The 25,564-nt window shown below is 45.5% G+C and overlaps 1 protein-coding gene across 8 annotated transcripts in view; it reads left to right on the top strand.

The window, feature by feature from the left end:
- Positions 1–410: 410 nt before the first annotated feature.
- MED24 (mediator complex subunit 24) overlaps positions 411–25,564 on the top strand; it is a 53,211-nt gene continuing 28,057 nt past the window's right edge. For 7 of the 8 annotated variants that reach the window (XM_077917289.1, XM_028701527.2, XM_077917287.1 and 4 more), the window contains exons 1-10: positions 411–503; positions 3,455–3,596; positions 9,565–9,647; positions 11,087–11,125; positions 13,747–13,820; positions 18,721–18,944; positions 19,510–19,621; positions 19,732–19,882; positions 21,616–21,729; positions 24,551–24,598. In XM_077917289.1, coding sequence (XP_077773415.1) covers positions 3,464–3,596; positions 9,565–9,647; positions 11,087–11,125; positions 13,747–13,820; positions 18,721–18,944; positions 19,510–19,621; positions 19,732–19,882; positions 21,616–21,729; positions 24,551–24,598 — 978 coding nt within the window. In that variant the 5' untranslated portion in view covers positions 411–503; positions 3,455–3,463. The remainder of the gene's footprint in view (positions 504–3,454; positions 3,597–9,564; positions 9,648–11,086; positions 11,126–13,746; positions 13,821–18,720; positions 18,945–19,509; positions 19,622–19,731; positions 19,883–21,615; positions 21,730–24,550; positions 24,599–25,564) is intronic. The other variant, XM_077917283.1, reaches the window with a different exon arrangement.

The following is a 25,564-nucleotide window of genomic DNA, read 5'->3' as shown; positions in this document are numbered from 1 at the left end:
ACTTCCCAGAGACTTGAGGCAAACAACGCCTGCCTCCCTGGCAGCACTCTCTCATGTAGAGGATTACATGCTCATGATAACAACCAGAAATTCAGCAGGTGTAGCTTTTATAGCATTTGCACTTCAGCTCGTAAGTTTCAACTGGCTAATGAAAGACATTAAATAAAAGAAAAAAATCCTGATATTAAGAGGGAAAACATAACTGAAAATCCACTCGTCCTCATTTGTTGCTATGCAGTGTTGATTTACAGATTATACGGAAATTATAGCCCAGGCTCCTAAATAATCACGCTAAAGTAAACCCATTAACAAGGTCTGTTCAACAGCCTTTTCGCCTTTGTAAGCGTGCTCAGTCTCGCAGCCTAAAAACTACACTTCCCAGAAGCCCGTGCGGCTTAGGGGTGGATCCCAGCCAATCCGGGAAAGGTTCTTTGTTAGGTGCAAAGATGGCGGAGCCCAGGAACTAAGACAATTGTGTTTCTTTTGTACAGGAAAGGAAATCGGTAAGTGTTGGCAGCGCATTCTTCCCTTTTAGCGGCCAAATCCTGCTCTGGCCAACCAGTTCTCCTTGCCAGAGCTAGTTAGAGAACCCGGGCACCCCAATCTCCCACCTTTGTTTTAATTCCGGTGCAAACTATCTTCAGCTTTTCGCGATCTCTCTCTTTGTTGAATGAATGCACCAGGTCCGATGTGTTCAGAATTTAACAGGGAATCCCATATGTGTGCATATGGAATAAAGTCTCTCTGAATTTAAAGGTATTTACTCCCAGGTAAGCATGTTTAACATTGCAACCTAAGAGTATACACTCAGGATCTCCAAATCAGGCCTAAACGGTGTGTGATCTTGAATACTTGTTCTTGTTGAACAAGAGCGTCTGAAAAGTATGAAAAGCGTTTTGCTGGCTTAGACCAAGGTTCAGCATCATTTATTTACAGTGGTACCTTGGGTTACAGACGCTTCAAGTTACAGACCCAAATAACTCAGAATCTTAGCAAGTGCCAGGTGGTCCAACATAAATTAGCTAGCGGTTCACTATGATCTGCCTTCTCCCAATCTCTTTTCTAGTCTACATTATTTTCCTAGGATTTTTTTTTAAGGACTAGTGTCTTTGACCTGGGTTCTCAGACCTCCCTAATAGATGAGGAGTAGCTGGATGTAGTTATTCAAATGTAAGATGAAGATATTTCATATCATTTTACTTGTCTCATGTGTTGGTTAACAACCACTTCATGGATTACTCCTTTTTTTTTGTAATGTAGCCTAAGGTTAGACTCAGTGGAACTTCCAAAGAAGCATGATGCACAGGAATGGATTCTCAACATGTTTTACAAGTACAACTGTAAAGTGGGGACTATGATATGTATCTTCAGAGTGCACCATCCAGTGTTCATTGTGCTTTAAAGAGGGCAGGTTTCTTCGCTGAGGAGCTTACAGCCTAAAACGTGTCTCATAAACATATGCTGATTCAGGAGCGATGGTTAGTAATGGCTCTGTGAATGTATATTTAACAGCAAATACTGGCTTGTGAAAAAGCCCTTTTTTCTGAGCAGATGTAAGAATAGAATAGAATAGAATAGATTCTTTATTGTCATTACACAAGTGCAACATTGCACAAGTGCAACGAAATTGGATGCCAATTGGATGCTGGCGTGAATGCCTGCTTCTCACCTGTTCTGTGTGTGAGAATCTCTGCATAGGTGTCCTTGTTCTCTTGGTCTTGTAAACATAGGACCAGCCAGCTCTGCTGGTTTACTAGTAAACTGGGATTTTCCCAAAAGAGGCGTAAGAAGAGGCCTGCTGGATCAGATGAAAGGTCCATCTAATTCAGCATCTGCTTTCCCACAGTGGCCAATAGACACCTCTAGGACGCCTACAAGCTTGGTTTGAAGATAGTGGCCCTTCCCAGCTGTTACCACCTTCCAACTGGATTTCAGTGGTTTACAACAAGAATATGGAAGCTCCATATAGGCATCAAGACTAATAGGCATTCATATATTTTTTCTTCCTTAAATTTGTCTAATCCCTTTTAAAAACTATCACCACATCTTGTGGCAGCGAGAATAAATAAATTATACATTGTGGTGATGAAGGACTTAAGTCTGACAAGAATCATCTACAAATCAAGTTCGTTGTGTGACTACGTTCCAGTAAAATGGGTCGCCATTTTCTCCACATCATGTCCACTCTTCATTTTCTTTCTTTCCAAAAAAACCCCCACCCAAGTGATTTATTCCTTCCTCCTGGGAAAGGTACTCTAACCACTTGATCATTTGAGTTGCCTCTTCCTGCACCTTTTACAGCTACATATCCTTCTTGAGATGAGCTTAACAGAATGTATGCCACAGGGGTAGGGAGACCTGATCTGGGCCTGATCCAGCAGACCTGATCCTTCTGTCTCCTACCTGCAGCAAATGGGATGGATTAGTGTGATGTGCAAATGTGGTCTACCTGTCCTGCTGATCTTATTCATTTAATTTTGGTTCTGGGTCAGACAAACCAGATAGAATGGTGGGATTTACCAAATATCTTCTGCTTTCTGTAGCTCAGCCCTTCTGTTTCTTAGACAAAAGCATTCGAATTTGACATGCGAAAATGATTTCCTCCCTAGGCCTGGGAGTATAAACCAGGAATTCAGGTTTCCAACTTTTTCTACCACCCAATTTGCAAGACCTACCAGTGCCATTTCATATTTGCTGCATTTGTATAGGCATGCAACATTTGAAGCAAGGTTCAGAGACTTGTTTTTGATCATTTGCAACATTAAATTGCAAAATCGCGCTATATTTTAAGCAAAGGAATTTATGCCTTTGGTCATCAGTAATTAAATGGGGTCCCTGACATAGTCACTCAGGCTGCAGTCATAAACATAATTAGAGAATTGGTTCTTTTGAACACAGAGGGACTTACATCCTGATTAAAAACATGTATAGGATTGCATTGTTTAAAACCAGTGGGCTGGTCAGAGGTGCTCCTGTAGAATAACGACCTATCTAAAACCTGGACATGCTTAGGTATGTGCACAAGCTATATGAACGATGCTTCCTTCCCTAACTCACCTAGCACCGTATGGCACTACCTGCTTTTCAAATGTATTTTTTGGAAGTGGAAATAGAGGACAGGATTTGGCTGCCTCTCACATTTGAATGTCAAGTACTGTTCTTTGAGGGAAACAGCTTGTCATAAGCCAAATGTCTAAGCAAAATGGGGCCTGTATATGGCATATAGGAGGTGGGAGGGATAAGAGTATGGGCTTGGGAAACACAGGTTCAAATCTTTGTGTACAGGAAGTACATGGAAGGCACCGAGAAAGGGTTTTCTTAGCCTAAAGGATGTAGGGGTTACTCTGTGCACACTGGAAAATGTTATAGGGTTGTTTAATAATAACTGGAGTGCTGGAAACTCAACAGGGATATATGGCAGAGTTGCTGTGTCATGTTTTTCTGTTTCCTTTAGGACAGGAAGATGATGAAAGTGGTCAACCTCAAACAGGCCATCCTCCAGGCTTGGAAGGAGCGGTGGAGTGATTACCAGTGGGCCATAAACATGAAAAAGTTCTTTCCCCGGGGGACTACATGGGACATCCTGAATTTAGCAGGTCTGGTTCAAAGTTCGTACAAATCATAAGTGTTGAGTTTGTTTTTCCTAAAGTTAACTTTGTGACCTATAAGCAATAAACTGCAGTTGCCTACTGTTTTGACAGCATAGATATTAGCACTTGACTGAAAATGCTCCAGCCACTGCGGTGGTTTCTAGTTCTTTATGTTGTTGCTGTTTAGTCGTTTAGTCGTGTCCGACTCTTCGTGACCCCATGGACCAGAGCACGCCAGGCACTCCTATCTTCTACTGCCTCCCGCAGTTTGGTCAGACTCATGTTTGTAGCTTCGAGAACGTTGTCTAACCATCTTGTCCTCTGTCGTCCCCTTCTCCTTGTGCCCTCAATCTTTCCCAACATCAGGGTCTTTTCCAGGGTGTCTTCTCTTCTCATGAGGTGGCCAAAGTATTGGAGCCTCAGCTTCAGGATCTGTCCTTCCAGTGAGCACTCAGGGCTGATTTCCTTAAGAATAGATATGTTTGATCTTCTTGCAGTCCACGGGGCTCTCAAGAGTCTCCTCCAGCACCATAATTCAAAAGCATCAATTCTTCGGCGATCAGCCTTCTTTAAGGTCCAGCTCTCACTTTCATACATCACTACTGGGAAAACCAGTAGTTCTTTATAGCGCTGCATTGTATTAAGTTTAGTCGCTACAGGGAGATCCATCAGTTGCATGATGTTAGAGATGATGCAGGTGGTGCTGCAGGTTTGGAGTAACTACCTTTCTCCTCCTGAAAAGAAATATATTTTCTGTAGTTTGGGTGCTGCCTAAAGAACTTTAGCAAGTTGACAGCTACAAATTATGAAATGGATAAAAAATTAATATTCGAGACTTACGGCTTTTCCAAATGTATCATCTCTTCCCTCTTATGCTATGCTACTTGCACATGAGTAAGAAGGGGTGTGTGTAGTTTGTTTGCTTTCAGATGCTTTAAATTGTTTTTCTGTTTTGATATGTACCACCCTGTGCTCCACCGGGAATAGAATAGAAATTTAATACAGTAAATGAAAAAGAAAACCACAGGCCTGGGTTTAGATCAGTGTTTCCCAACCGGTGTTCCGCGGCACACTACTGTGCCGCGAGACTTTGCCTGGTGTGCTGTGGGAAAAATTGGCGGGGGGGGGGGGAATAAAGGGGAAAAAATTTATTCCCCCACCGCCAGGCGTGGGGCTGGGGCGGGGGAAGCCCGAGCTTCCCCCTCCCCCAGAACGGGACCCAGAGCCATGCCGAAGCTGCGCGCAGCTTTGGCATCGCTCTGGGAGCTTGCGGGGCTGGGGGAGGAGGAAGCCCTCCGCCAGCCTCCAAACCATGTCGGGAGACAGCGGGATGGCGCGCTGCGCCTCTCCCGCTGTCCCCCGAGTTTGCAAGGCTGGCGATGGGGAGGAGCAGGCTTCTCCCCCCGCCAGCCTTCCAGCCAAGTCGGGGGGCAGCGGCAAGTGCGCGCTGCGCCTCTCCCGCTGTCCCCCGAGTTTGCGGGGCTGGCGACGGGGAGGAGCAGGCTTCTCCCCCCGCCAGCCTTCCAGCCAAGTCGGGGGACAGCGGGATGGCGCGCTGCGCCTCTCCCGCTGTCCCCCGAGTTTGCGGGGCTGGCGACGGGAAGGAGCAGGCTTCTCCCCCCGCCAGCCTTCCAGCCAAGTCGGGGGACAGCGGGATGGCGCGCTGCGCCTCTCCCGCTGTCCCCCGAGTTTGCGGGGCTGGCGACGGGAAGGAGCAGGCTTCTCCCCCCGCCAGCCTTCCAGCCAAGTCGCCGGACAGCGGGATGGCGCGCTGCGCCTCTCCCGCTGTCCCCCGAGTTTGCGGGGCTGGCGACGGGAAGGAGCAGGCTTCTCCCCCCGCCAGCCTTCCAGCCAAGTCGGGGGACAGCGGGATGGCGCGCTGCGCCTCTCCCGCTGTCCCCCGAGTTTGCGGGGCTGGCGACGGGAAGGAGCAGGCTTCTCCCCCCGCCAGCCTTCCAGCCAAGTCGGGGGACAGCGGGATGGCGCGCTGCGCCTCTCCCGCTGTCCCCCGAGTTTGCGGGGCTGGCGACGGGAAGGAGCAGGCTTCTCCCCCCGCCAGCCTTCCAGCCAAGTCGGGGGACAGCGGGATGGCGCGCTGCGCCTCTCCCGCTGTCCCCCGAGTTTGCGGGGCTGGCGACGGGAAGGAGCAGGCTTCTCCCCCCGCCAGCCTTCCAGCCAAGTCGGGGGACAGCGGGATGGCGCGCTGCGCCTCTCCCGCTGTCCCCCGAGTTTGCGGGGCTGGCGACGGGAAGGAGCAGGCTTCTCCCCCCGCCAGCCTTCCAGCCAAGTCGGGGGACAGCGGGATGGCGCGCTGCGCCTCTCCCGCTGTCCCCCGAGTTTGCGGGGCTGGCGATGGGGAGGAGCAGGCTTCTCCCCCCGCCAGCCTTCCAGCCAAGTCGGGGGGCAGCGGGAAGGGCGAGCTGCGCCTCTCCCGCTGTCCCCCGAGTTTGCGGGGCTGGCGATGGGGAGGAGCAGGCTTCTCCCCCCGCCAGCCTTCCAGCCAAGTCGGGGGGCAGCGGGAAGGGCAGATTCCAAATTGCTCTCTAACATGGAACATCACCACAAGAGAATAATCATGGAAGCCATCGAGATAGAGAAACACCCTCACAACATGAACAAGCGTGACGACACATCCCGCTTGCCAGACATCTGGAAATTAGCCCTCCCCACAAAAACTGACACCAGATCCAGAGGCACACAGAACGCCATCACCAATCAACCACACCAGACCCAAACCCAGACCCTCTCCACAGATAAATTACAGACACCATCCAGTAGCCAAACCATGGTGGCACCTCCGGATGCTGCACCCCCCTGCAATCCCTACACAGATCTGGCTGGCACAGGCCACAAAACCACAGCTCGCCCCTATACACGAAGCCAAGCCAGAGCACAACTAAATGCAGTACACCCATCTTCTCAGAAAAACTCTTCACAAAGTTCAAGAGGTCAAGACACAAAGGCTTTAGCAACTAATCCACACCTAATGACCCACCTAAGTGGTACTCAGGATATCACTCAAGAAATCACTCAAGATATCCCTCAAGCAATTAAGGAACAAAAGAAGAAAAGGCACACTAGCCTGGGAACTTCCTCTCTGCCCAGAACATTGGAGGCCCATACCTCCTCAACAGTATTTATAGGAACTCAAACACTGAGATCCTGCTCTGTTCCAGTAACAAGAAGCCGAAAGCACCAGCCTGAAGATGACGAGTGAGACCTCGTCGAAACGTCGCCTAGACACCCCAACTTTTACACGGGAAGATACCCGAAGACACCAAAACCTGCATATATATATATATATATATATATATATATATATATATATATATATATATATATTTGTGTGTGTGTGTGTGTGTGAGAGAGAGAGAGAGAGAGAGAGAGAGAGTTGGAATTCTTCTATATTACTGAATTTTGTGTTACCACTTCCCTGTAGTTTTCTGGGCTTCCTTGTCTTTTGGCTGTTGCTTGCATTCCTCTTCTGTTTTAATAATTTCTTTTCTTTTCAAAACCCAGATGACACTTTTATGGTCATTTTAGTTATCTTTTCTTGTACGGTACAAGCTTTGGAATTAAATTTGCACAGCACTTTTTTTTTTTAAAGGCTGCATAGCTTTTACGGCTGGGATCTGTTTTGTTTAATTTTGTAACATACCATGTGGATTAATGATGAACTATAAACTGCAGTGATCATCATTAATACTCCTGCGTGACTTCTGGAGTTTTCCAGCTGAACCACAGAAGATTTGGGTTCTTTGTTTGGACGTGATAACTTTATGTCTGCATAAGCTGTGGAAACTCTCCTCCACACGAAGGCCATGGATGGACTGTAAAGATGGGTGCCTTTGTGAGTAGCTGTAGTAGTTGGAGGAGGAATAATCACTGTGTTGACATTGATAACGCTCCAAAGGTCATAGGAGATGGATATGCCCATTGGAGGGAAGTCCTCATGTTGTGAACTGCTTTGGGTAGATGGAACTGTGAGCAGGCCTAGCGGTTGCTAAGGCGACACTGTGAAGGGTACCTTAGGAAGGACTGTAGTGAACTGAGCCTTGAGTGGGCTGGTCAGCCTTAAAAGGGCACACCTGTGGTGGCTGTAGCTGTTGCTACGGGCAACTCCAGAATACAGATAACTGAGAAATGACGCATTGTAACCAATAGCATTAGACATAGGATGCAGCACCACTGGTTAGGCCTAGCAACTGCTAACACTGGAACAACTTAATGGCTGAGATTGCTGTTTGGGGTAGTCCCCCGCTGGGCCTAAATTGTTGATAGGGGTGTTGTTCACTGTGAAGGTGTGCATCGCCTGAATTGTTAGTTTGCCTTTGGCGTAGTCTCTTTCTAGTTGTGGTTGGCGACCTTTTGAGTACACTGTGGATGTTGATGGGAGGCAGGGCCGGATTTAGGTTTGATGAGGCCCTAAGCTACTGAAGGTAATGGGGCGCTCTATATGTCCAGCTGTCCTTTGTCAACAACAAATTGTCACTGTTTTTTGTGTTGAATATATGCTATATGGTAATTTGTGGAACTAATAGGTCCATACACAACACAAAACACTGTTGCTGTATGTAGGTTTTATTTTATTTTTTATCTTATATTTTTGAAATGAACATCCTGGGTTTTTTTCCTTTTAAAAAAATTTGGGCCCCCAAGAGAGTGGGGTCCAATAATAATAATAATAATAATAATAATAATAATAATAATAATAATAATAATAATAATAATAATAAATAAATAAATAAATAAATAAATAAATAAATTTATTATTTATACCCCACCCTTCCCGGTTCAGAAAACTGGGCTCAGGGTGGCTAACAACAAATTTAAAACACTTAATTGTAGAAGCAGCATAAAATACAGTATAAAAACATGAATAACAATAAAATTCAAAGTTCTTGTTTAGCTTATACAGTGGTGCCCCGCAAGACGAATGCCTCGCAAGGCGAAAAACTCGCTAGACGAAAGGGTTTTCCATTTTTTGAGTTGTTCCGCAAGACGAATTTCCCTATGGGCTTGCTTCGCAAGACGAAATGTCTTGCGAGTTCTTGCGAGTTTGTTTCCTTTTTCTTAAAGCCGCTAAGCAGTTAATAGTCGCTAAACCGCTAATAGCCGCTAAGCCGCTAATAGCTGTGCTTCGCAAGATGAAAAAACCGCAAGACGAAGAGACTCGCGGAACGGATTAATTTTGTCTTGCGAGGCACCACTGTATGTGAATCCGGCACTGATGGGAGGGGTGTGTCTTTTATACACCGGTAGGCAAAGAGGGCCAACCATGCAACGGGGGATTGTGGCCTTTTTGGGGGCCTGATTCGAAAAGGGAGCGGGAAGTAATAGCTAAAGAGCACACAGTAAAATGGGTTTGACTTGGAAACCCCCCCCCCCTGTAGTTATTCAGATGGTTAATCAAAAGCTTGACTGAACAGATAAGACATATGCTGCCCCTTTCAGCCTTGCCAAATCTGGCATGTTGGCAGGCTGCCACTGGGAAGCGCATGCCAGCAGTTGGTGCTCATTCTGCTGAGAGATCTTGCCTGCCAATTCTCCACAGCCCCTTCCCTCCATACCACCTTCAGTCTTAGGAAAAAGCATCTGCATACACTTCTGCCGCCAGCGAGCAGAGGTGAGGTCTGAGAAGAGTCTGTGTACATGTCCTTTTCCATCTGAGGCCGCAGAGGTCAGGCAGAGGTCATTGCATTGACTGCAGCAATTTCTGCACATGGGGAGAGTGTGTGGCCACGGTGTCCATTTCCTATCCAGAATGCCACCAACTGCCTCTTTTCTTCCTTGAATTATTCACTCCGCCGCCGCTGCCAGAGAATGCAATATTATAGCATCCTTGCAATTCCTGAGAGCTCCCCACGTTTTGTGAGAGGCCTTTGCCATAATAGTCTTTATTCTTCATGAGAGTGTATATACATTTCCCAGATTGAATTTCTTTCCTTTTTTTCCTTCTTTTTTTTAATTGCAGAAGCACTTCTTGAGCAAGCCATGATTGGCCCATCGCCAAACCCACTGCTCCTATCCTATCTGAAGTATGCCATTAGTTCCCAGGTAATAATCCCATCGTAGACCCTTTCATCTTCAGAGTGTGTAAACACATTAATGGGTGAATTATTTAGTTAGGAAATCTGTATGTTTTTTTTAAAAAAAATGATTTTTTTGACAGAACCATGACCTAAGTAACTCAACAAAGTTTTCCTGCTTTTTTCCTTTCTGAAGTACTTGACCACTTTTTTTTTTTACAATGCATAATTTTTATGAAATAAATAAACAAATATTTATTTATTTTGCATGATTCTGTAGTTCTTACTCGTTTGCATAATTTATTCTGGTTTTGCTAAATTGTAGGGAATGCAGGAGGGACGCGGGTGGCGCTGTGGGTAAAAGCCTCAGCGCCTAGGGCTTGCCGATCGAAAGGTCGGCGGTTCGAATCCCCGCGGCGGGGTGCGCTCCCGTTGCTCGGTCCCAGCGCCTGCCAACCTAGCAGTTCGAAAGCACCCCCAGGTGCAAGTAGATAAATAGGGACCGCTTACTGGCGGGAAGGTAAACGGCGTTTCCGTGTGCTGCGCTGGCTCGCCAGATGCAGCTTTGTCACGATGGCCACGTGACCCGGAAGTGTCTCCGGACAGCGCTGGCCCCCGGCCTCTTAAGTGAGATGGGCGCACAACCCCAGAGTCTGTCAAGACTGGCCCGTACGGGCAGGGGTACCTTTACCTTTACCTTTAGGGAATGCAGGGGCATTGAAGCTCCACCCCAAACCACTGGAAATCTTATTAAGAGCCTTTTCTGGATTCTGAAATTTCAAAATAAGTTACCCACACACTTTCGGGCACATCTTTGCAACCACAAGTGCTAGACATTTGTTTTTGTTTTTTAAGCAAAACGTGTGCATCTGAAGAAGCAGAATTCTGTGGCAGTCTAGTCTTAAATGTTATATTTTTGGTTTAGGAGTTCAAGGGTTGTTACAAGCCATTGGACCAATTAGAAAGAAAAATAAGTGAATGTTTACTAAGCAGTTGCTACTAAAGGACCTGTGGGTCCGAAAGAGAATCTTGGGATATTTTGTTCACCTTACGCCAAGTTGATACTGACAGTGCATTTTCCCACATAGCAATTTTCCCAAGATGAAAATGACAAATGGCCTTTCCTCTCTCTTCCTCTTACTACAAGAGGTGCTTGGCTGTGTGCATACAAGATGCTTGCAAGACCCCTCGCCACAGAGAGAAGCTTTTCAGTTGCTTTTTAACTTCCTTCCTCCTCTCTACTTGCTCACTGTAAAGTTGATGTGAAGCAAATATGCCATCACCTAAAAATGTCTGTTTAAATTTGTGCCAGACCAGTGCTTGAGCAACAAGCTGCGTCCCTGTTAAGTGACCTTGTCGCCCCCCCTCGGCGGTCGAAATGGCAAGGCTTGTTTGTGGATTGGTTTGTTTAAATGTTATCTTTGGCTTGTAACCATCTCTCTCTCTCTCTCTCTGTATTGTTTACAGATGGTGTCCTATTCTTCAGTTCTGATGGCCATCAGCAAGGTAGCATTCCAGCATTTCTCTCTCCACCTTTACCTAAATCCTGAGCACCGCTTTCTTTCCTAATATCCCTTGATAGAAGGCATCAGTGAATACTGAGGGATTGCGGGAACTTCACTGTAGCATTGTGTATGATATACAACCAGCAGCTTTTGTAAGCTCAGGACAGAAGCACAGCAATGGCATGTTTCTAGCCCTCATTGTTATGTACAAATGTAGTTACTATTGGTGACTGAAAGCTGTCAGAATATACGTTGCAGGTTTTGCTAAACTGAAGTTCTGAGAGGAGATGAGGCTTGTTTGCATTCTAGCATTCTCCGAGTTTATCCCTGCCTTCTTTTTCAGACATGTATCTTTACCTTCTTTCCTAGTCCTTCACAAGTGAATCAGTATATGCTTCACAATATGGTAGAAAATAAAATAGAAACGGCATGGTTTGTCGCTATTTCAGAATCCTGGGTTCTTTACAGAATTTGAGATTTTAAAAGACTTACAAAGCCCTTGCTAAACTGGAAAAAAGAGATCATGATGTTTACACAGGCAGCAGATCTGAATCCAGCCCTCCTGAACCTCTCACATGGTAGCCTTGCTCACCTACTTGAGATCCATTAAATGCAGCTGCCAGGAGTTGAACTTAAACTCTCATATATAAAAACATCCTCTTCACTGCAGGGCTTCCAACCCTGTATAAGTGTAGGCTGAGTAGAGGTTAGCAGACAAAAGCCAACAGAAATACAAATGGTACACAAATGGAATATACAATACTTTTCCTTTAGCGTTTCTTTGCAGAGTTTCTTTCGTCAGTTACTAAAGTATTTGCAAAGTGGGCCTAGTTTAAAAATGTACGCCCCAGAGGGTGTTTGCCGTGGACCCCCTCTTGCCCCCTCTCCCCTCGTTTTGCACCAGGAAGACTCCAAATCACTTCTGGATTTCTTTAATGGATAGCCAGGGCAAAATGCAATCCAAACCAAAACCAAGGTGCTGATAGTTGGTGATTCATTGGATTGCGGAGTTGATGTTTTGCCCATTCTGGATTGAGTTGCACTCTCACTTAAGGAGCAGGTTTGTAACTTGGGGATGGGGGTGTTCTGTTACATCCAGCCCCCTCCTTAGATGCTTGAGTTGCATACATGGGACAAAGCGACCTTTCATCAGCTAGGCGTACTAATTATGGCCCCTTCTAGGCAGAGATGGCCTTGGTGCAATGATCATTGCACTTGTAACAGCCAGCCTAGACTATATGAGGTGCTGCAGCTGGTTCAGAACATCGCTGGAGTTAAATAATTCTGAAACTCCAGTACTGATTCTAAAAAAATGCGTTGGAACTGGTGCACTGCTGGACTCAATTCAAGAAACTGTGATAAACTGTACTACTTTTTTATTTATTTCATAAAAATTTATATGGCATTTGATTATAAGAAAAAGAAACTTGTACTGTATTTTTGAACTGCACCACTTCAAATGGAATTAACAAAAGCCTGTGTAGGAAGAAAACAAGGATCTCAAGGTCCTATCCTAGCCATCTCCTCAGTGTGTCAGTTTTCTATGTAAAGTGTGAGGTTGCTGTAATTTTTACATGAAGTATTTAAAAACACTGTCCCACAACTCTACTCTCGAGTAGTACAGTCTTCGGAGCAATCTACTAAGTGGTTTTGCTGAGAATGTAGACATGAATGGCCGCTGTGTCAGGGACTATAAAATCACAAGAATATCAGTCTTACAAGGATCTGCAAGGCAAAATGTGAAATGGAAACTGGAAACCAGTGTACAAGTGTTCTGCTTAGCCTACTGAGGGTTGAAATCTCTACATGACCACAGTCTTGGGGCTGATCATATCTCCTATTCCCCACCTACCACATTAGATTCCTTAAACTCGCACGTGTTTCACCATTCTGTTGACCTAGGCCTGGTCTATAGCTTCCAAAACAGTTTGTAGTTCATATCGTGATATCGGTTTCATAATTTTTGACCTGGCAATATATAGCAAATTGTGTGTGCGCACGCTATGCAAAAGTCTAAATCTGGGAGAAACCATGAAGCCAGCCAAAATCTCTACATAGCTCCATCCTTATTTCGGACATTGTGATATATCAGTATATCACAGCGTTTAGCTGGTGATATATCAAAAGCTGAAGACCAGACATCGCCCAGCCCTACTGTTCGCCTCTACATAGTTCCATCCATATTTCAGACACTGTGATGTTTACCTGGTGATATATTGCAATGTTGAAAACCAGATATCACCCAGCTGTGACTCTTAGCTGTGTTTATAAGACCAAGTGTGCACTTCCAGCTCACAGTTCTTTCCTTTCTTTTCACGCTTTGATTTCTCTCTTCTCAGAGAATGTATGAAGAGCCTTATAAATTAGACCAAAAGCCCATATAGCCCAGTATCTTATTCTTGGAGTGGCTAGCTAGGTGCCTATGGGAAGCCTGCACACAAGACCTGAGCACAACGGCACTCCCAACTTGTGATTCCAAGCAACTGGCAGTACACAGCCATCATGGCTGGTAGCTTTACATGCCGTGAATTTGTCTTCATTCCCTTTTGAAGCTGTCCCAAGTCCGTGTTTTGCATGCTTTTCTTTTGACACGAGCTCTTGCTTTTGTTTTACCTGTTTCAGTTTGATGACTTCTCCCGAGACCTCTGTGTCCAGTCATTGCTGGAAATCATGGATATGTTCTGTGACCGGCTCAGGTAGGGAGTGAGGGATACTTTCCAGTACACACGTATGTAGTGCGCCATAATCCAGGGTGGGCAGAAGCTAAACAGTAATCAGCTAATGGACCACCTGGCACCTGCTGGTTGTTGGGATTGTTGAAAAAGAATTACTGAGTAGGTGGGCCTTCATCTGATCTGGCAAGGGACTCCTTAGGTTCTTAAATAAGAGCACGTACCGTACTTTTCTGTGTATAAGACTAGGGTTTTTTCTTTTAAAATCATGCTGAAAAATGGGGGTCATCTTATATATGGGTATAAGGGTGGATGTTTGATTGGTTGCTGCCGCAGCTGTTAGCACCTATTGTGCGTGTGATTGGTTGCTGCGGCAGTGGTTGGTGTTGATTGGTTGACGCTGCGGCAATTGGGCGGGTGATTGGCAGCTTCTGCCGGTGAGCAGACAGACAAGAAGCAGATTTTGCGATGTGTGCAGGTGAGTGATTTTCAGCAATCCCCCCTAAAAAAAGCTCAAAAACCATGGGTAATCCCCCCCAAAAGCTCAACAACTCTGTGCCATCTCCCCCCATTTTCTTAAATTTGAGTCCCTCAAAATAGGGGGCGTCTTATACATGGGGGCGTCTTATACAGGGAAAAGTACAGTACTTTGTTTTGCTGAACTGTGCCTTGCCTCTAGTTACTGGTAGGTAGCCGTGTTGGTCTGCTGTAGTCGAAACAAATGCATGCACACGAAAGCTCATACCAAGAACAAACTTAGTTGGTCTCTTAAGGTGCTGCTGGAAGGAATTTTTTTATTTTGTGCCTTGACTGTTAGGCGATCCTATGTATGCACTCCTGCGTTGTAAATTGGATCATGGTAATTCTAGCTTTTTAAATAAAGCTCCTACAAGACTGAAATTGACCGACAGCAGACATAAACAACAACTAACAGCCACCAACTACATCTCCTAATAATTAAAGCAGAACTAATTTGCATTGGATATACAGTATAACTTGCCCGTGTAAGAGCATGAAAGTGTAATGAGAGGTTTCTTCACCCAACAAAATGCTTACCAGAAAAAGATTAGAGAAGGGAAAGACTATGCTGAAATGGCAAAACTGTCCAGAAAGCTCAAGGACCAAGAAGACAAGAAATTCAAGAAAGAATGGGAAAAGTTTATAATTTATTTAGAAGACCCCTGTAAGCTGATGAAAACATTGGCAGAGTTTTAATCTCCCTTGCAATGTAACAGATACTATGGACAATATGGGTAGGTATAAAATACAGATTAAGAAATAATATGCAATTGAAAATGTTGACAATAGGACCCATGGAGGGGATGGGGAGAAGTCTCAATATTCAAAGTAATCTCTTTATATGGATGTGTATTTGGTATGGCTATAAATTTATATCTGTAAAATAAAAAAATAAAATAAAAAAAGAAAGAAAAAAGAACATGATAGTGTATTGCTAGATCAGACCAAGGTCTAGCTACCCCAGAGTGTCTGTAGAGTATGTTCTTGATAGAGTGTCTCGGAGATAATGGGGCTGTGTGCCATGCTAGTCCTACTCAGAGCAGACCTATTGAAAATAATGAACCGAAGTTCATCATCTCCATTAACTTTAGCGGGTCTATTCTGAGTATGACCAGCATTGGATACCACCCTATGATGGCATACTAGAGTGGAGGTGCTTTCTTAGGTAGGTTGGCCCAAGCCACAGAAGTCCTTGTAGCTCAAAATCAGCTACTAGACTTGTGATGTAAAGCAATGGAGAGCCACAGGAAAGCTTTTTAGCCTATATAACATGCTGTATGACAGTATTAAATGTGACAACGTGCTACTTTTTAAATATAGATTCATCAAGTGCCTTGTCCAGTGGCCGTAAGTAGCTAGGGACAGAGTTTGTACAGGACACGCATATGCGTGCCCACAAAATATAGAGGATTGGAGTTTGGCGGATGAAGAGCCCTTACAATGAAAATACCTAAATTGGCAGCAATATGTGCTTAAACCCCCCGAGTTGCATGCAATGACTGATATTGCAAATGTTATATTCGCAACCGTGGAACTAGAAATGCCCTTTTTAAAATGTGCAGAGTGATGTATCAGTAAAAGAACACAATAATTGTCAGGAAACCCAGTTCTGCCCTCCGTATAGGAGAACCACAGTTTTTCATGGAACTCTTATATCTTTGGTTTTATCAAAGAATAAAACCCCTGCCTTTCTAAAATCTTGACAAAGCCTGTGATATTTTTTCTATAGGAGCCCTTAGTTTATTTAGAGCTAACAGGTGAGTACACTGGAGCAGACTGAAACAGGAGGAAGCAGGAACTCTCCCTTCCTACAAGAAAACAGAAACAATGAATATTAACCTGTCACCAGAATGGTGATAAACAGCTGTTCTCAGCCACATACAAAGCCGACGACTTAATCCTCTCCCTGGTTAATTCAATCTTCTGTTTTTCAATTTGATCAAAACCCTTCAGGTCTGGGATTATTTGTTCCTATTGCAGTAGTGCTTGTCCCGTTGAGAGGGTTTCTTCTTCAATCCTCGTTCGCTTTCTGAGCCAGGCCACTTTAATCATAGGCTTGGATAATTTTCCTTTCCCCTTTTTAATTTGTTTAAACAAAGGCAAGTACTGTGGCGATGGTGAATGTGACAGTGTACCCAGCAGTGCCACAGGGTGCAAGCTCCAGATGCTTGATTTCTTCCAGTTATCGATTCTGGTGTCCCAGGATGGTAGGAGAAATCCCCCATTATCCTCTCCCTTCCTGGGGTTGCTGTGAAGCCCCAGTAAAACAGTATTGGGCAGAGATGCTTCCAGGCTTAAGGAGGTTGGGCAACAGAGTTTTGCGACTTGAGCCATTCTCTCAGCCCCTACATTCTCCAAGTACTGCTGTGTGATGGCAGTAAGGATACGTCACATTATTGTGAATAGCTTTTAAAAGGTAAAGGGACCCCTGACCATTAGGTCCAGTCGTGGCCGACTCTGGGGTTGCGGCGCTCATCTCGCTTTATTGACTGAGGGAGCCGGCGTACAGCATGTGGCCAGCATGACTAAGCCGCTTCTGGCGAACCAGAGCAGCGCACGGAAACGCCGTTTACCTTCCTGCCAGAGCGGTACCTATTTATCTACTTGCACTTTGACGTGCCTTCGAACTGCTAGGTGGGCAGGAGCAGGGACTGAGCAACGGGAGCTCACCCCATTGCGGGGATTCGAACCGCCGACCTTCTGATCGGCAAGTCCTTGTGAATAGTTTTACGTACATATTATCTCAGTGATTCTTAAAATAGTCCCGTAAGGTAGGTACCTGAGTGTTGTTACGCTTATATTGCAGATGGAGGGTTGAAGCTGAGATAATGGCTTGCCTGTTCCTGTTGAAGATATGAACCAGGAACTTCCTGGTTTGCAGTTTAGTCTCTTAATAGGCTGCACAGAGTCCCTGAAAATGTACTTGGTCTTCTTTTCACTGAACCACACAGCTTTGCAGCTTTTATTCACTACTTCCTATGGATGACGTGAAGGCACCTTATGTCATAAATGCATCTGCCTCCACCCAATCCCTTGTCTATTGCATTAGGCATCTTCACATAGTAAATATGCTTAGACTTGCCAGACCATTGGGACTCTCAGGAATGAGGCTACTGTATCTCTTCAGAAAGGGCACTTCGAGTGCTCAGACATCACTGTGGCAAAACCAGTTACTGTGAATCTCGCATGAGGCAGCTGAGGAAGAGGAAAATTTCCAACAACAATTTCCAACCCCTTTCAGTGTTCCTCCCTTCTTGCTGTACTCAAACAACAGCAGAAATTTGAGTAAAGCAAGGATGGAGAAACACTGAGGGACTGTCCTTTTTTTTAAAAAAGCAAGCAAACTAGTTTTAACGAGGAGAAACAGCAGAGCTGGGGGTAAAGAAAAGGAGAGAGGGGATAAGGCAAGGAAACGGGTTATCTGTGTGCAAGAGAGAGTTCAGAAAAGTAAGGAGGGGGTAGGAAAAAGGGGAATGAAGGTGAAAATGAGAGGGCAAAGGGGACTGCACAAAAGGAGGGAGTGTGAGGCCTGGGAATGGTGTTGAAGATGAAGGCATGAAAAGGTACCGTATTTTTTGCTCTATAAGACTCACTTTTTCCCTCCTAAAAAGTAAGGGGAAATGTGTGTGCGTCTTATGGAGCGAATGCAGGCTGCGCAGCTATCCCAGAAGCCAGAACAGCAAGAGGGATCACTGCTTTCACTGCGCAGCGATCCCTCTTGCTGTTCTGGCTTCTGAGATTCAAAAACTAAGTGCGTCTTATGGTCTGGTGCGTCTTATAGAGCGAAAAATACGGTATTTAGGTGGCCATTCACTGTTTTTCTACTATAGTGGTACCTCTGGATACGAACAGGATCCGTTCCAGAGCCCCGTTCACATCCTGAAATAAACGCAACCCGCGTCTGCGTGGGTTGCGATTTGCCGCGCATACACGTGACATCATTTTGACTGTCTACGCATGCGTGAGCGGCGAAACCCGGAAGTAACGCGTTCCGTTACTTCCGGGTCGCCCCAGAGCGCCACCCGAAAGCGCTCAACCTGAAGGAACTTCAACCCGAGGTATGACTGTAGTTCAGGCCTCCTGTCCTGTCTGTCTCATTTGGCACAGTAAAGCAGAACACAAATAGAAAAAGACCTTCCCTGGTTGTGTTCACATTCAAGTTGTCTTTTCTGCTCCCATCTCTGTCCTGCTTCCCCTCCCCCTGAGAAGTTACTGGATGGTCCTCGACACACTTTTCTTTTGGAGGTTCTTTCGTTGTCTCCCAAGTTCCCACGCGCATCTGAGTGGAGCTTGGAGGGGGGGGGGATGAGACCTGGAAAATGATGCAGGTGTCCCAAAGTGAAGTTCTTAGGGCCACCAAAGTCATGTGACTGAATTTGCCCTCTCTTTTTTGCTTTTTGTGCAGCTGCCATGGCAAGGCAGAAGAATGCATTGGCCTCTGCCGTGCCTTGATGAGTGTCCTCAACTGGATGCTGCGCTGTGCTGCCTTCTACACAGAGAAGATGAAGGAGCCTCTGGAGCAGGGGTCTGCTGAGAACCAGCTCACAATGTGCCTAGAGCGGCTGGCAAAAATCCTGGGCAGCACCAAGAACCGGGCCCTGATTCATATAGCCAAGTTGGAAGAGACACGTACGTGGCTGGTGGTCTTGTGGGAGAGAGGCAAAATATTTACATTGAGAACTGTAGGGCTTGATTTGAATCCAAGATTCCAGTGCCAACTACAGGACTCTCCTGTAGTTTGGGTATGGATTCCCCCCCCCCCGAAAATCACAAGGGCCCTTTACAAGATCTGAAGTAGCACCACCCCAGTCTTCTTTATTCATGGGCCTTGTTTCTTCTCCTTTGCCTACATGGAGATTGCACTGCTGCTTCCCTATTGGGCAAGCCTGCTGTTTCACAGCTTTCCCTCAAAAAAATTAATATTTGGAAATACTCTGGTGGCTGTTTTTAAACTTCAGAGTCTCCATTGCCTTTTTAAAAAGTTCAACATGGAAGCAGCATCTTCAGCGTTCGAGGTGTGATCCCAAACATTAATAAATTTACCTAGCCTCAGTTTGAGGAAACAGTTTCACAAAGAGGTAGACTACACTCTTAGAAGGTCCTGGGGTCAACCCCTAGCATCTCCCAAGGCAGCAGAACTATTACCAAGGGCTAAGAGCTGATTGGAACTTAAAATGCTGCTTTTCCTTTTTAGCTTCCTGGAGCGCGATCGAACAATCTCTTTCCAAGCTGGGAGACAATTTAGGACACATCAACAACAGCCAGTTACAAAGCCAGGCAGAGGAGTGCATTGGCCTTGTCAAGAGGTGGGCAGATGGCAGCTGCACTGTGAGGAGCGAGCTTTTTCCTCTCCATACACAAACGGAACCGAACTTCTAATACCTCTTCTTCCTCCCTGCCCCAATTTTCCACACAGTATCCCCACTATGCTCTCTGTGCACGCGGAACAGCTGAACAAAACTGGCTTCCCCACGATCCATGCCGTGGTGCTGCTAGAGGGGACGATGAACCTGACTGGAGAGCCGCAGCCGCTGGTGGAGCAACTCATGATGGTCAAAAGGATGCAGGTATGGCTGGACCATAGGAAGGATGCTTTGTCTCACTGCGTCTGTGACTCCCATTGGAGTCCCATTGCATGGTAGAAATGTTCCACTTCAGACTGCAGATGGGGGCTTACATATTTGAATTTTCTTCCATGAATAAAAGAAGAACATCCAGCACTTAGGTAGCTAGCATGTCGTAGGAAGACTGGACTAGATCCTTTCCCCCTGGCACACAGTTTTCTATATGAATAATGTGCTTGAATAGCAGTGAATTCAGTCCTGTTGTCCCTCCTATGCATTCCGAAATGGTACTGTCCAGGATCAGTTTTACCATGAGGCGAACTGTTTATCTAGTCTGGGCATCTGTTGTACCTCTCTTTTGAAATACAAATTAAAACAATGGAAAATTAAAGAGAGTTAAGATGACAGTAGGAGACCTATACTGGCTGTATAGTGCTGGCTTTGCCCTATAAATTTGGGGATGGAAAGAAGAAAAAGGCAGGTGTAGCTTTTTAAGCAAACTTTCTGTGCTTTTGGCTGGAAACCTGGGAGAGCTGGGAGCTTCTAGTCTCTGGAGAGAATGCTTCAGCATAATTTCTCCCGCCGTTATTCACTTAGCAGGCTGATGACCAAGGCCCAGTTTTTCTTGTGATGCTTCTCTCTTTCTCTCTGAAGTGTAGGAGGGGGTGGTGGCTTCATAACTGGACGTAAGGGTGCTTAGTAGTTGAAATGTGTAGGAGGAAGACTCAGGAAGTTACCTGAGAGGTGGTGTATAGGGGAGCTTGCGGTAAAGGAGGGAGGAATGGACATGAGGGTAAAGGTGAAAACAGGTACATGGTGGGGCTGCAGAATACAAAAGAGAAATGGCTTCAGAAATGGCTTGGGAAGGTGGAAAACAAGCTTAGTAATTGTATGGGGTGGGAAGGGGAAGGAAGCTCTAGGGGGTTAATGTGGGAGGAATGGCAGTGGGGTTGGTGAGCAGGGGTGCAGCCCCTAGTAAAAGAACAATGTGGTTGTGTGTGGTTGTGTGTGTGTTGCTGCAAGGAAGAGAGCAAAACATGGAGCGGGTGTCTATGATAGGAAAGGATATTGTTATTGAAGTCCTACCTCACTTTCTATGGGCATGAATGAATCTGTGTAGAAGTGGGTGCAAAGAACAGGGAAGAAGCTATTTGAGCCGAGAGAGTTTGGAGGAGCTGAGAGGGAGGCAGTATTTTTGTGAAGAGCTGTCGGATAGGGATTGGGAAAAACCAGGACTAGACTTTGGGAGAGGGAGGCTCTGTTGTTTAGTGGCATATGTTATACTTGCAAGGGAGGTGGGGGCCGTATGTTTTCTAATAAGAGAAGTACACAGGTGCCATGCCATCTGTCCTCTAAGCCCTTCTCATTCATTTGTGGGTGGGGGAGGAGGAAGGGGGGGCGCTGCACTCACTTTGTAGAAAGAGGGACTGTCGGTGCTTCTAGGCACTTACTCCTGCTGGTTAGGATAAATTATTACAGGTTATCAAGCCCAGCTGCAGTTTGTGGACTCTTGGCTGAAGGATCATGATGCACAACACTCTTCAGAGTGTGCGAAGTGTGCTTTGCGTGAGAAGTTGGGGTGATGGTGGAATGGGACTGCTGGATAGTCCAACGAGTGTGCTAGAAATCTTGCATCCAGCCTTTTTTTTGTCAGTACTGTGCCACTCTGAATCCAAACTGTGTTCCCTGAGGAAGATCCTGAGGCCTTCTCTCCCTGTGTCTCTTCTCCCTGCTAGCGCATTCCGTCCCCACTTTTCATTCTGGAAATCTGGAAAGCCTGCTTTGTGGGGCTGATTGAGTCTCCTGAAGGGACAGAGGAACTCAAATGGACAGCCTTCACATTCCTCAAGGTAAGGTGCCCTTAGGCCCAAATAGCTGGGGCTCAGCCTTTCGTAAAGTTCCTTTGTTTATCATCTGAGTTTCCCAGCTTACCAAGCAACAGAGACCAAAAGGGTTATGGGAAGTTGGATAAATTCATGGTCGTTTTAGGGCATCAGGTACAAGAGAGGGGGCAGTAACTCAGTGGTAGAGCGCATGCGTTGTATGCCCAAAGTCCAATCTTTGGTATCTCCATGTGAGAGCTGGGGAACATCCCTCGCCTGAAATCCTGGAGACAGTTGGTCACTCCCAGTTGGTGCAGACAGTACTGAACTAGAGGGACCCATAGTCTGACTTGATATAAAGCAGTCCCTGCATTCCTGATACATTGCCTTAGCCCAGTGTTTCCCAACCTTGGGCCTCCAGCTGTTTTTGGACTACAACTCCCATCATCCCTAGCTAGCAAGACCTGTGGTCAGGGATGATGGGAATTGTAGTTCAAAAACAGCTGGAGGCCCAAGGTTGGGAAACACTGCCTTAGCCCATGTTTCCTCCTGAGCTGTGTGGCTGACCTAGGTGAAGTGAATGGGTTTCACGTTATCCCTCACCTACCCCGCTTCTCCGTAATTAAACAGTTTTCTCCCCCTGTAACAGGCTTCTTTCTGCTTCTATTTTCTGACATTGCACAGGCTTGGTAGACTCTCCCAAATATCTGGTTGATATTCCTGTTTTTCCAACCTGGTTGCACACACACACCCAATTATCCTTGGGGTCTACCTGCAGCCCCCTGTCCCCTGCTTCATTTTTTGATAGGGGCACCTTTGGAGACGTGTATCTGGACACTGATTCCAAACTTTTAGCAGAAACTGAGAGTTTTATGTTCAAGGCTGTGGTTGTTTTCTGCAACTGCAAGGTCTAGAAATATTATTTAAGCAAAATGGGGAAGGAGAGTGTCTCAGTAACCTGACCACTCTAGTGCTCCTTTCTAGGTTCTCAACCAGGGAATCTAAACCTGTGGCCTTCAGGTGTCATTGGACTCAGACTCCCAACAGCCTGAGTCAGTTTGGCCAGCGGGTCAGGAATTGGGAACTGTAATTGAACGACATCTGGAAAGCTACAGATTCTCAATCTCTGCTTTGAGTACCTGGGGCTGTGTATGCTTGGGCCCGGAGTTCTCTTCAGGTATAGAAGGCATGGATAGGTGTGTCCAACCTCGACCTCTGCAATTGGCAGGCAGCACGAGACCTCTGGATTGGCCAGTCTTGTGAGCACTTTGGAGCCCAGCCTTTTGCTTTTGACTGGTCAACAGAACAGTAACTTCTGCCAACTCTACTCCAGTCCTCACCTCTGGCTTCAGGAACCCTGGGTTGGTAAAACACGCTGCTGATCAGGATCAAGTATGGCTGCCCCTGTATCAGTCCTGGCACAACGCAGCTGCAACATTAGGGATTAGGAAGGAAAAGGAAGAAATACCAAAGTCCCCTAGGGTCTTGTTCAAATACTTTTACTCTCACACTGTAACCTCTGCCATGATAATTTTTGCCCTTTGTAATCATAGTTTCCCCCATCTGCATCAATCCAGGTTCTCAGATCTACTGGCAGCCGGGGTCTTGGATGCCATTCACTATTATAGTGAGTGGAAACACCAATCTCTTCTTATGCTCTTTCTGGGCTGTCATCTTTGGTAGAGCCTGGAGGAGTATCTGTATTTAGCTATATACTTATTTTATTTTTTTGTTTTTTTGCAATGTAAACATAAGCCAGATGGCTCTGTCTTCCATCTCCCTGGCTTTCTTGGTAAACACACTTGTGACGCTGCTAGATTCCCCCAAAGAGATCCAGCAAATTGCAACTTAGCATTCCCTGCCTGCTCAGTAAATCTCCATTGCAACTCAAGTACATCATGTAACTTATCAGCCATGCAAAGAGGAATAAATTAAGAAGTATGAAAGAGACAAACACACACACACACTCCTGAACAAACTGGAAAGCAAAAGAAATAGCAAACAGTTAATCTCTGGAGCTTGTTGCCATATGATAGCATGAAGATCAGATTAGACATGCCTAATTCTACATTTTGGAGTTTGTTGGTTTTTTGAATATTTATTTCCAGTTTCATGTGCAAAATGCTTTCTTATCTTCAAAAGCAAGGGAGAAATCAGTTTCATAGCCGAGTTGAGATTTGAAACCTTCCGACCACATTAGCATCCACCCCAGATTTGTCACTGGAAGTAATTAAGCCAGTTTGCGACTTTGACTTGGTTGATAAGGAGTCCGGAAGCAGCAACCAGACTGACTTCGAACCTTTTCTGAGCATTAGTTAGGCTAGTTTCATGTCATGGAATGTTCGTAGATGGAACATGAAATGTTCTAACATCGGAGTGTGAAGATAATAGTAATAAGAAGTTGAAAAACAGCTTGGCATTTATGAGGAAAGCAAAGGCCAGTTTGCACAGGGTCTGTGTGCAGTTAGGGTTCACGGGAGAATAGAGGTATGAAGGTGTTTTGGGAAAGAGGACCACAAGCAGCTGTAGAAAACTTTGGATGCTCATGATATGGCTGAACCATCCTTGGCCATTCTTGCTGGGGGTGATGGGAGTTTTAGTTCAGCAACATCTGGAGGGCCAGAGGATTGTTAAAGGGCAATGGGACTGAGTGGAACAGAAGTCAGGAACAACTGTCTTGCAGGGTCTAGGAGGAGGAGGGGCTGTGAAAAGGGGGAAGGGAGTGAAAAGGCAAAGGAGTTTTTGGCAGTCCAGGACGAGTGAACCAGGGACCAAAATTCACAAGGAGATGGGGCGGGGGTGATAGTTTTGACGTCCCTTATTAAATTCTTACTTTGCTCCTTTTCAGATTCCACAAGTACTCGTAAAACTGAAAAAATATCCTCAAGGAGAAAAGGTAAAGGTTGCTTTTTGAAAAGCAAATCATCATCATCATCATCACAACAGCTACATCAGTGTTCTATTTACAGTGGTACCTCGGGCTACAAACGCTTTGGGTTACAAACACTTTGGGTTACAAACTCCGCTAACCCGGAAGTAGTTGCTCCGGGTTGCAAACTTTGCCCCAGGATGAGAACGGAAATCGTGTGGCAGCGGTGTGGCGGCAGCAGGAGGCCCCATTAGCAAAAGCGCACCTCAGGTTAAGAACGGTTTTGGGTTAAGAACGGACCTCCGGAACAAATTAAGTTCGTAACCCGAGGTACCACTGTATTTGTTTAGAACTGCTAAAAATTATTTGGGAAGAAAAATAGAAGCAAATCATCATGATTTTAGTTTTGCAATTAATAATGCTTAGGTTAAAGATGGGATTTTCAGTGAGAACAAGGCCCATCAGTGACTCTAGCCATGATGGGTAAGGATGAAGAGCCAGAATTTCTATGATTATCATGCTTTAGGTCAAAGAAGAAAGGCATTTCCATCATACCCTCTTTGTGAGCTTCACAGAGGCATTTGACTGCTGTCTGCTGCCTTAGACAGAATGCTGGGCTAAATGGAGCTTTTGGTTAAAAAGTAGTTCTTCTGCTACTGAGTGAGTTTATGGCTAAAGTGGGATTCGAACCTGTCTTCCCAGTCTAATGTGGTCTTTAAGAGAGGTAGATGAAAACAAATTAGTCTCAAAGCTTAACATTTGAAACTGCCTCCTTTAAAAATACAAATTAAAAAAATCACCTGCTATTCATATTTCACCTTTCAAACCTCAGCATAAGTTTTCTTTTTCTTTCTAAATTCCATGCCACATAAAATCTGGGGGAGACAAAAAATCAGTTCCACACACATTTATCATATTCTCCCTTACTCTATAAAACCCCCAACTGCAATGTACCACTTGCAAAGAGCAGTTCAAAAGAAGTAATTCTTCACC

Source organism: Podarcis muralis, chromosome 13 (assembly GCF_964188315.1).
Source record: "Podarcis muralis chromosome 13, rPodMur119.hap1.1, whole genome shotgun sequence".
Taxonomy (NCBI): domain Eukaryota; kingdom Metazoa; phylum Chordata; class Lepidosauria; order Squamata; family Lacertidae; genus Podarcis; species Podarcis muralis.
Note: the sequence above shows the minus strand (reverse complement) of the source record. Positions and strands in the feature narration are given on the sequence as shown.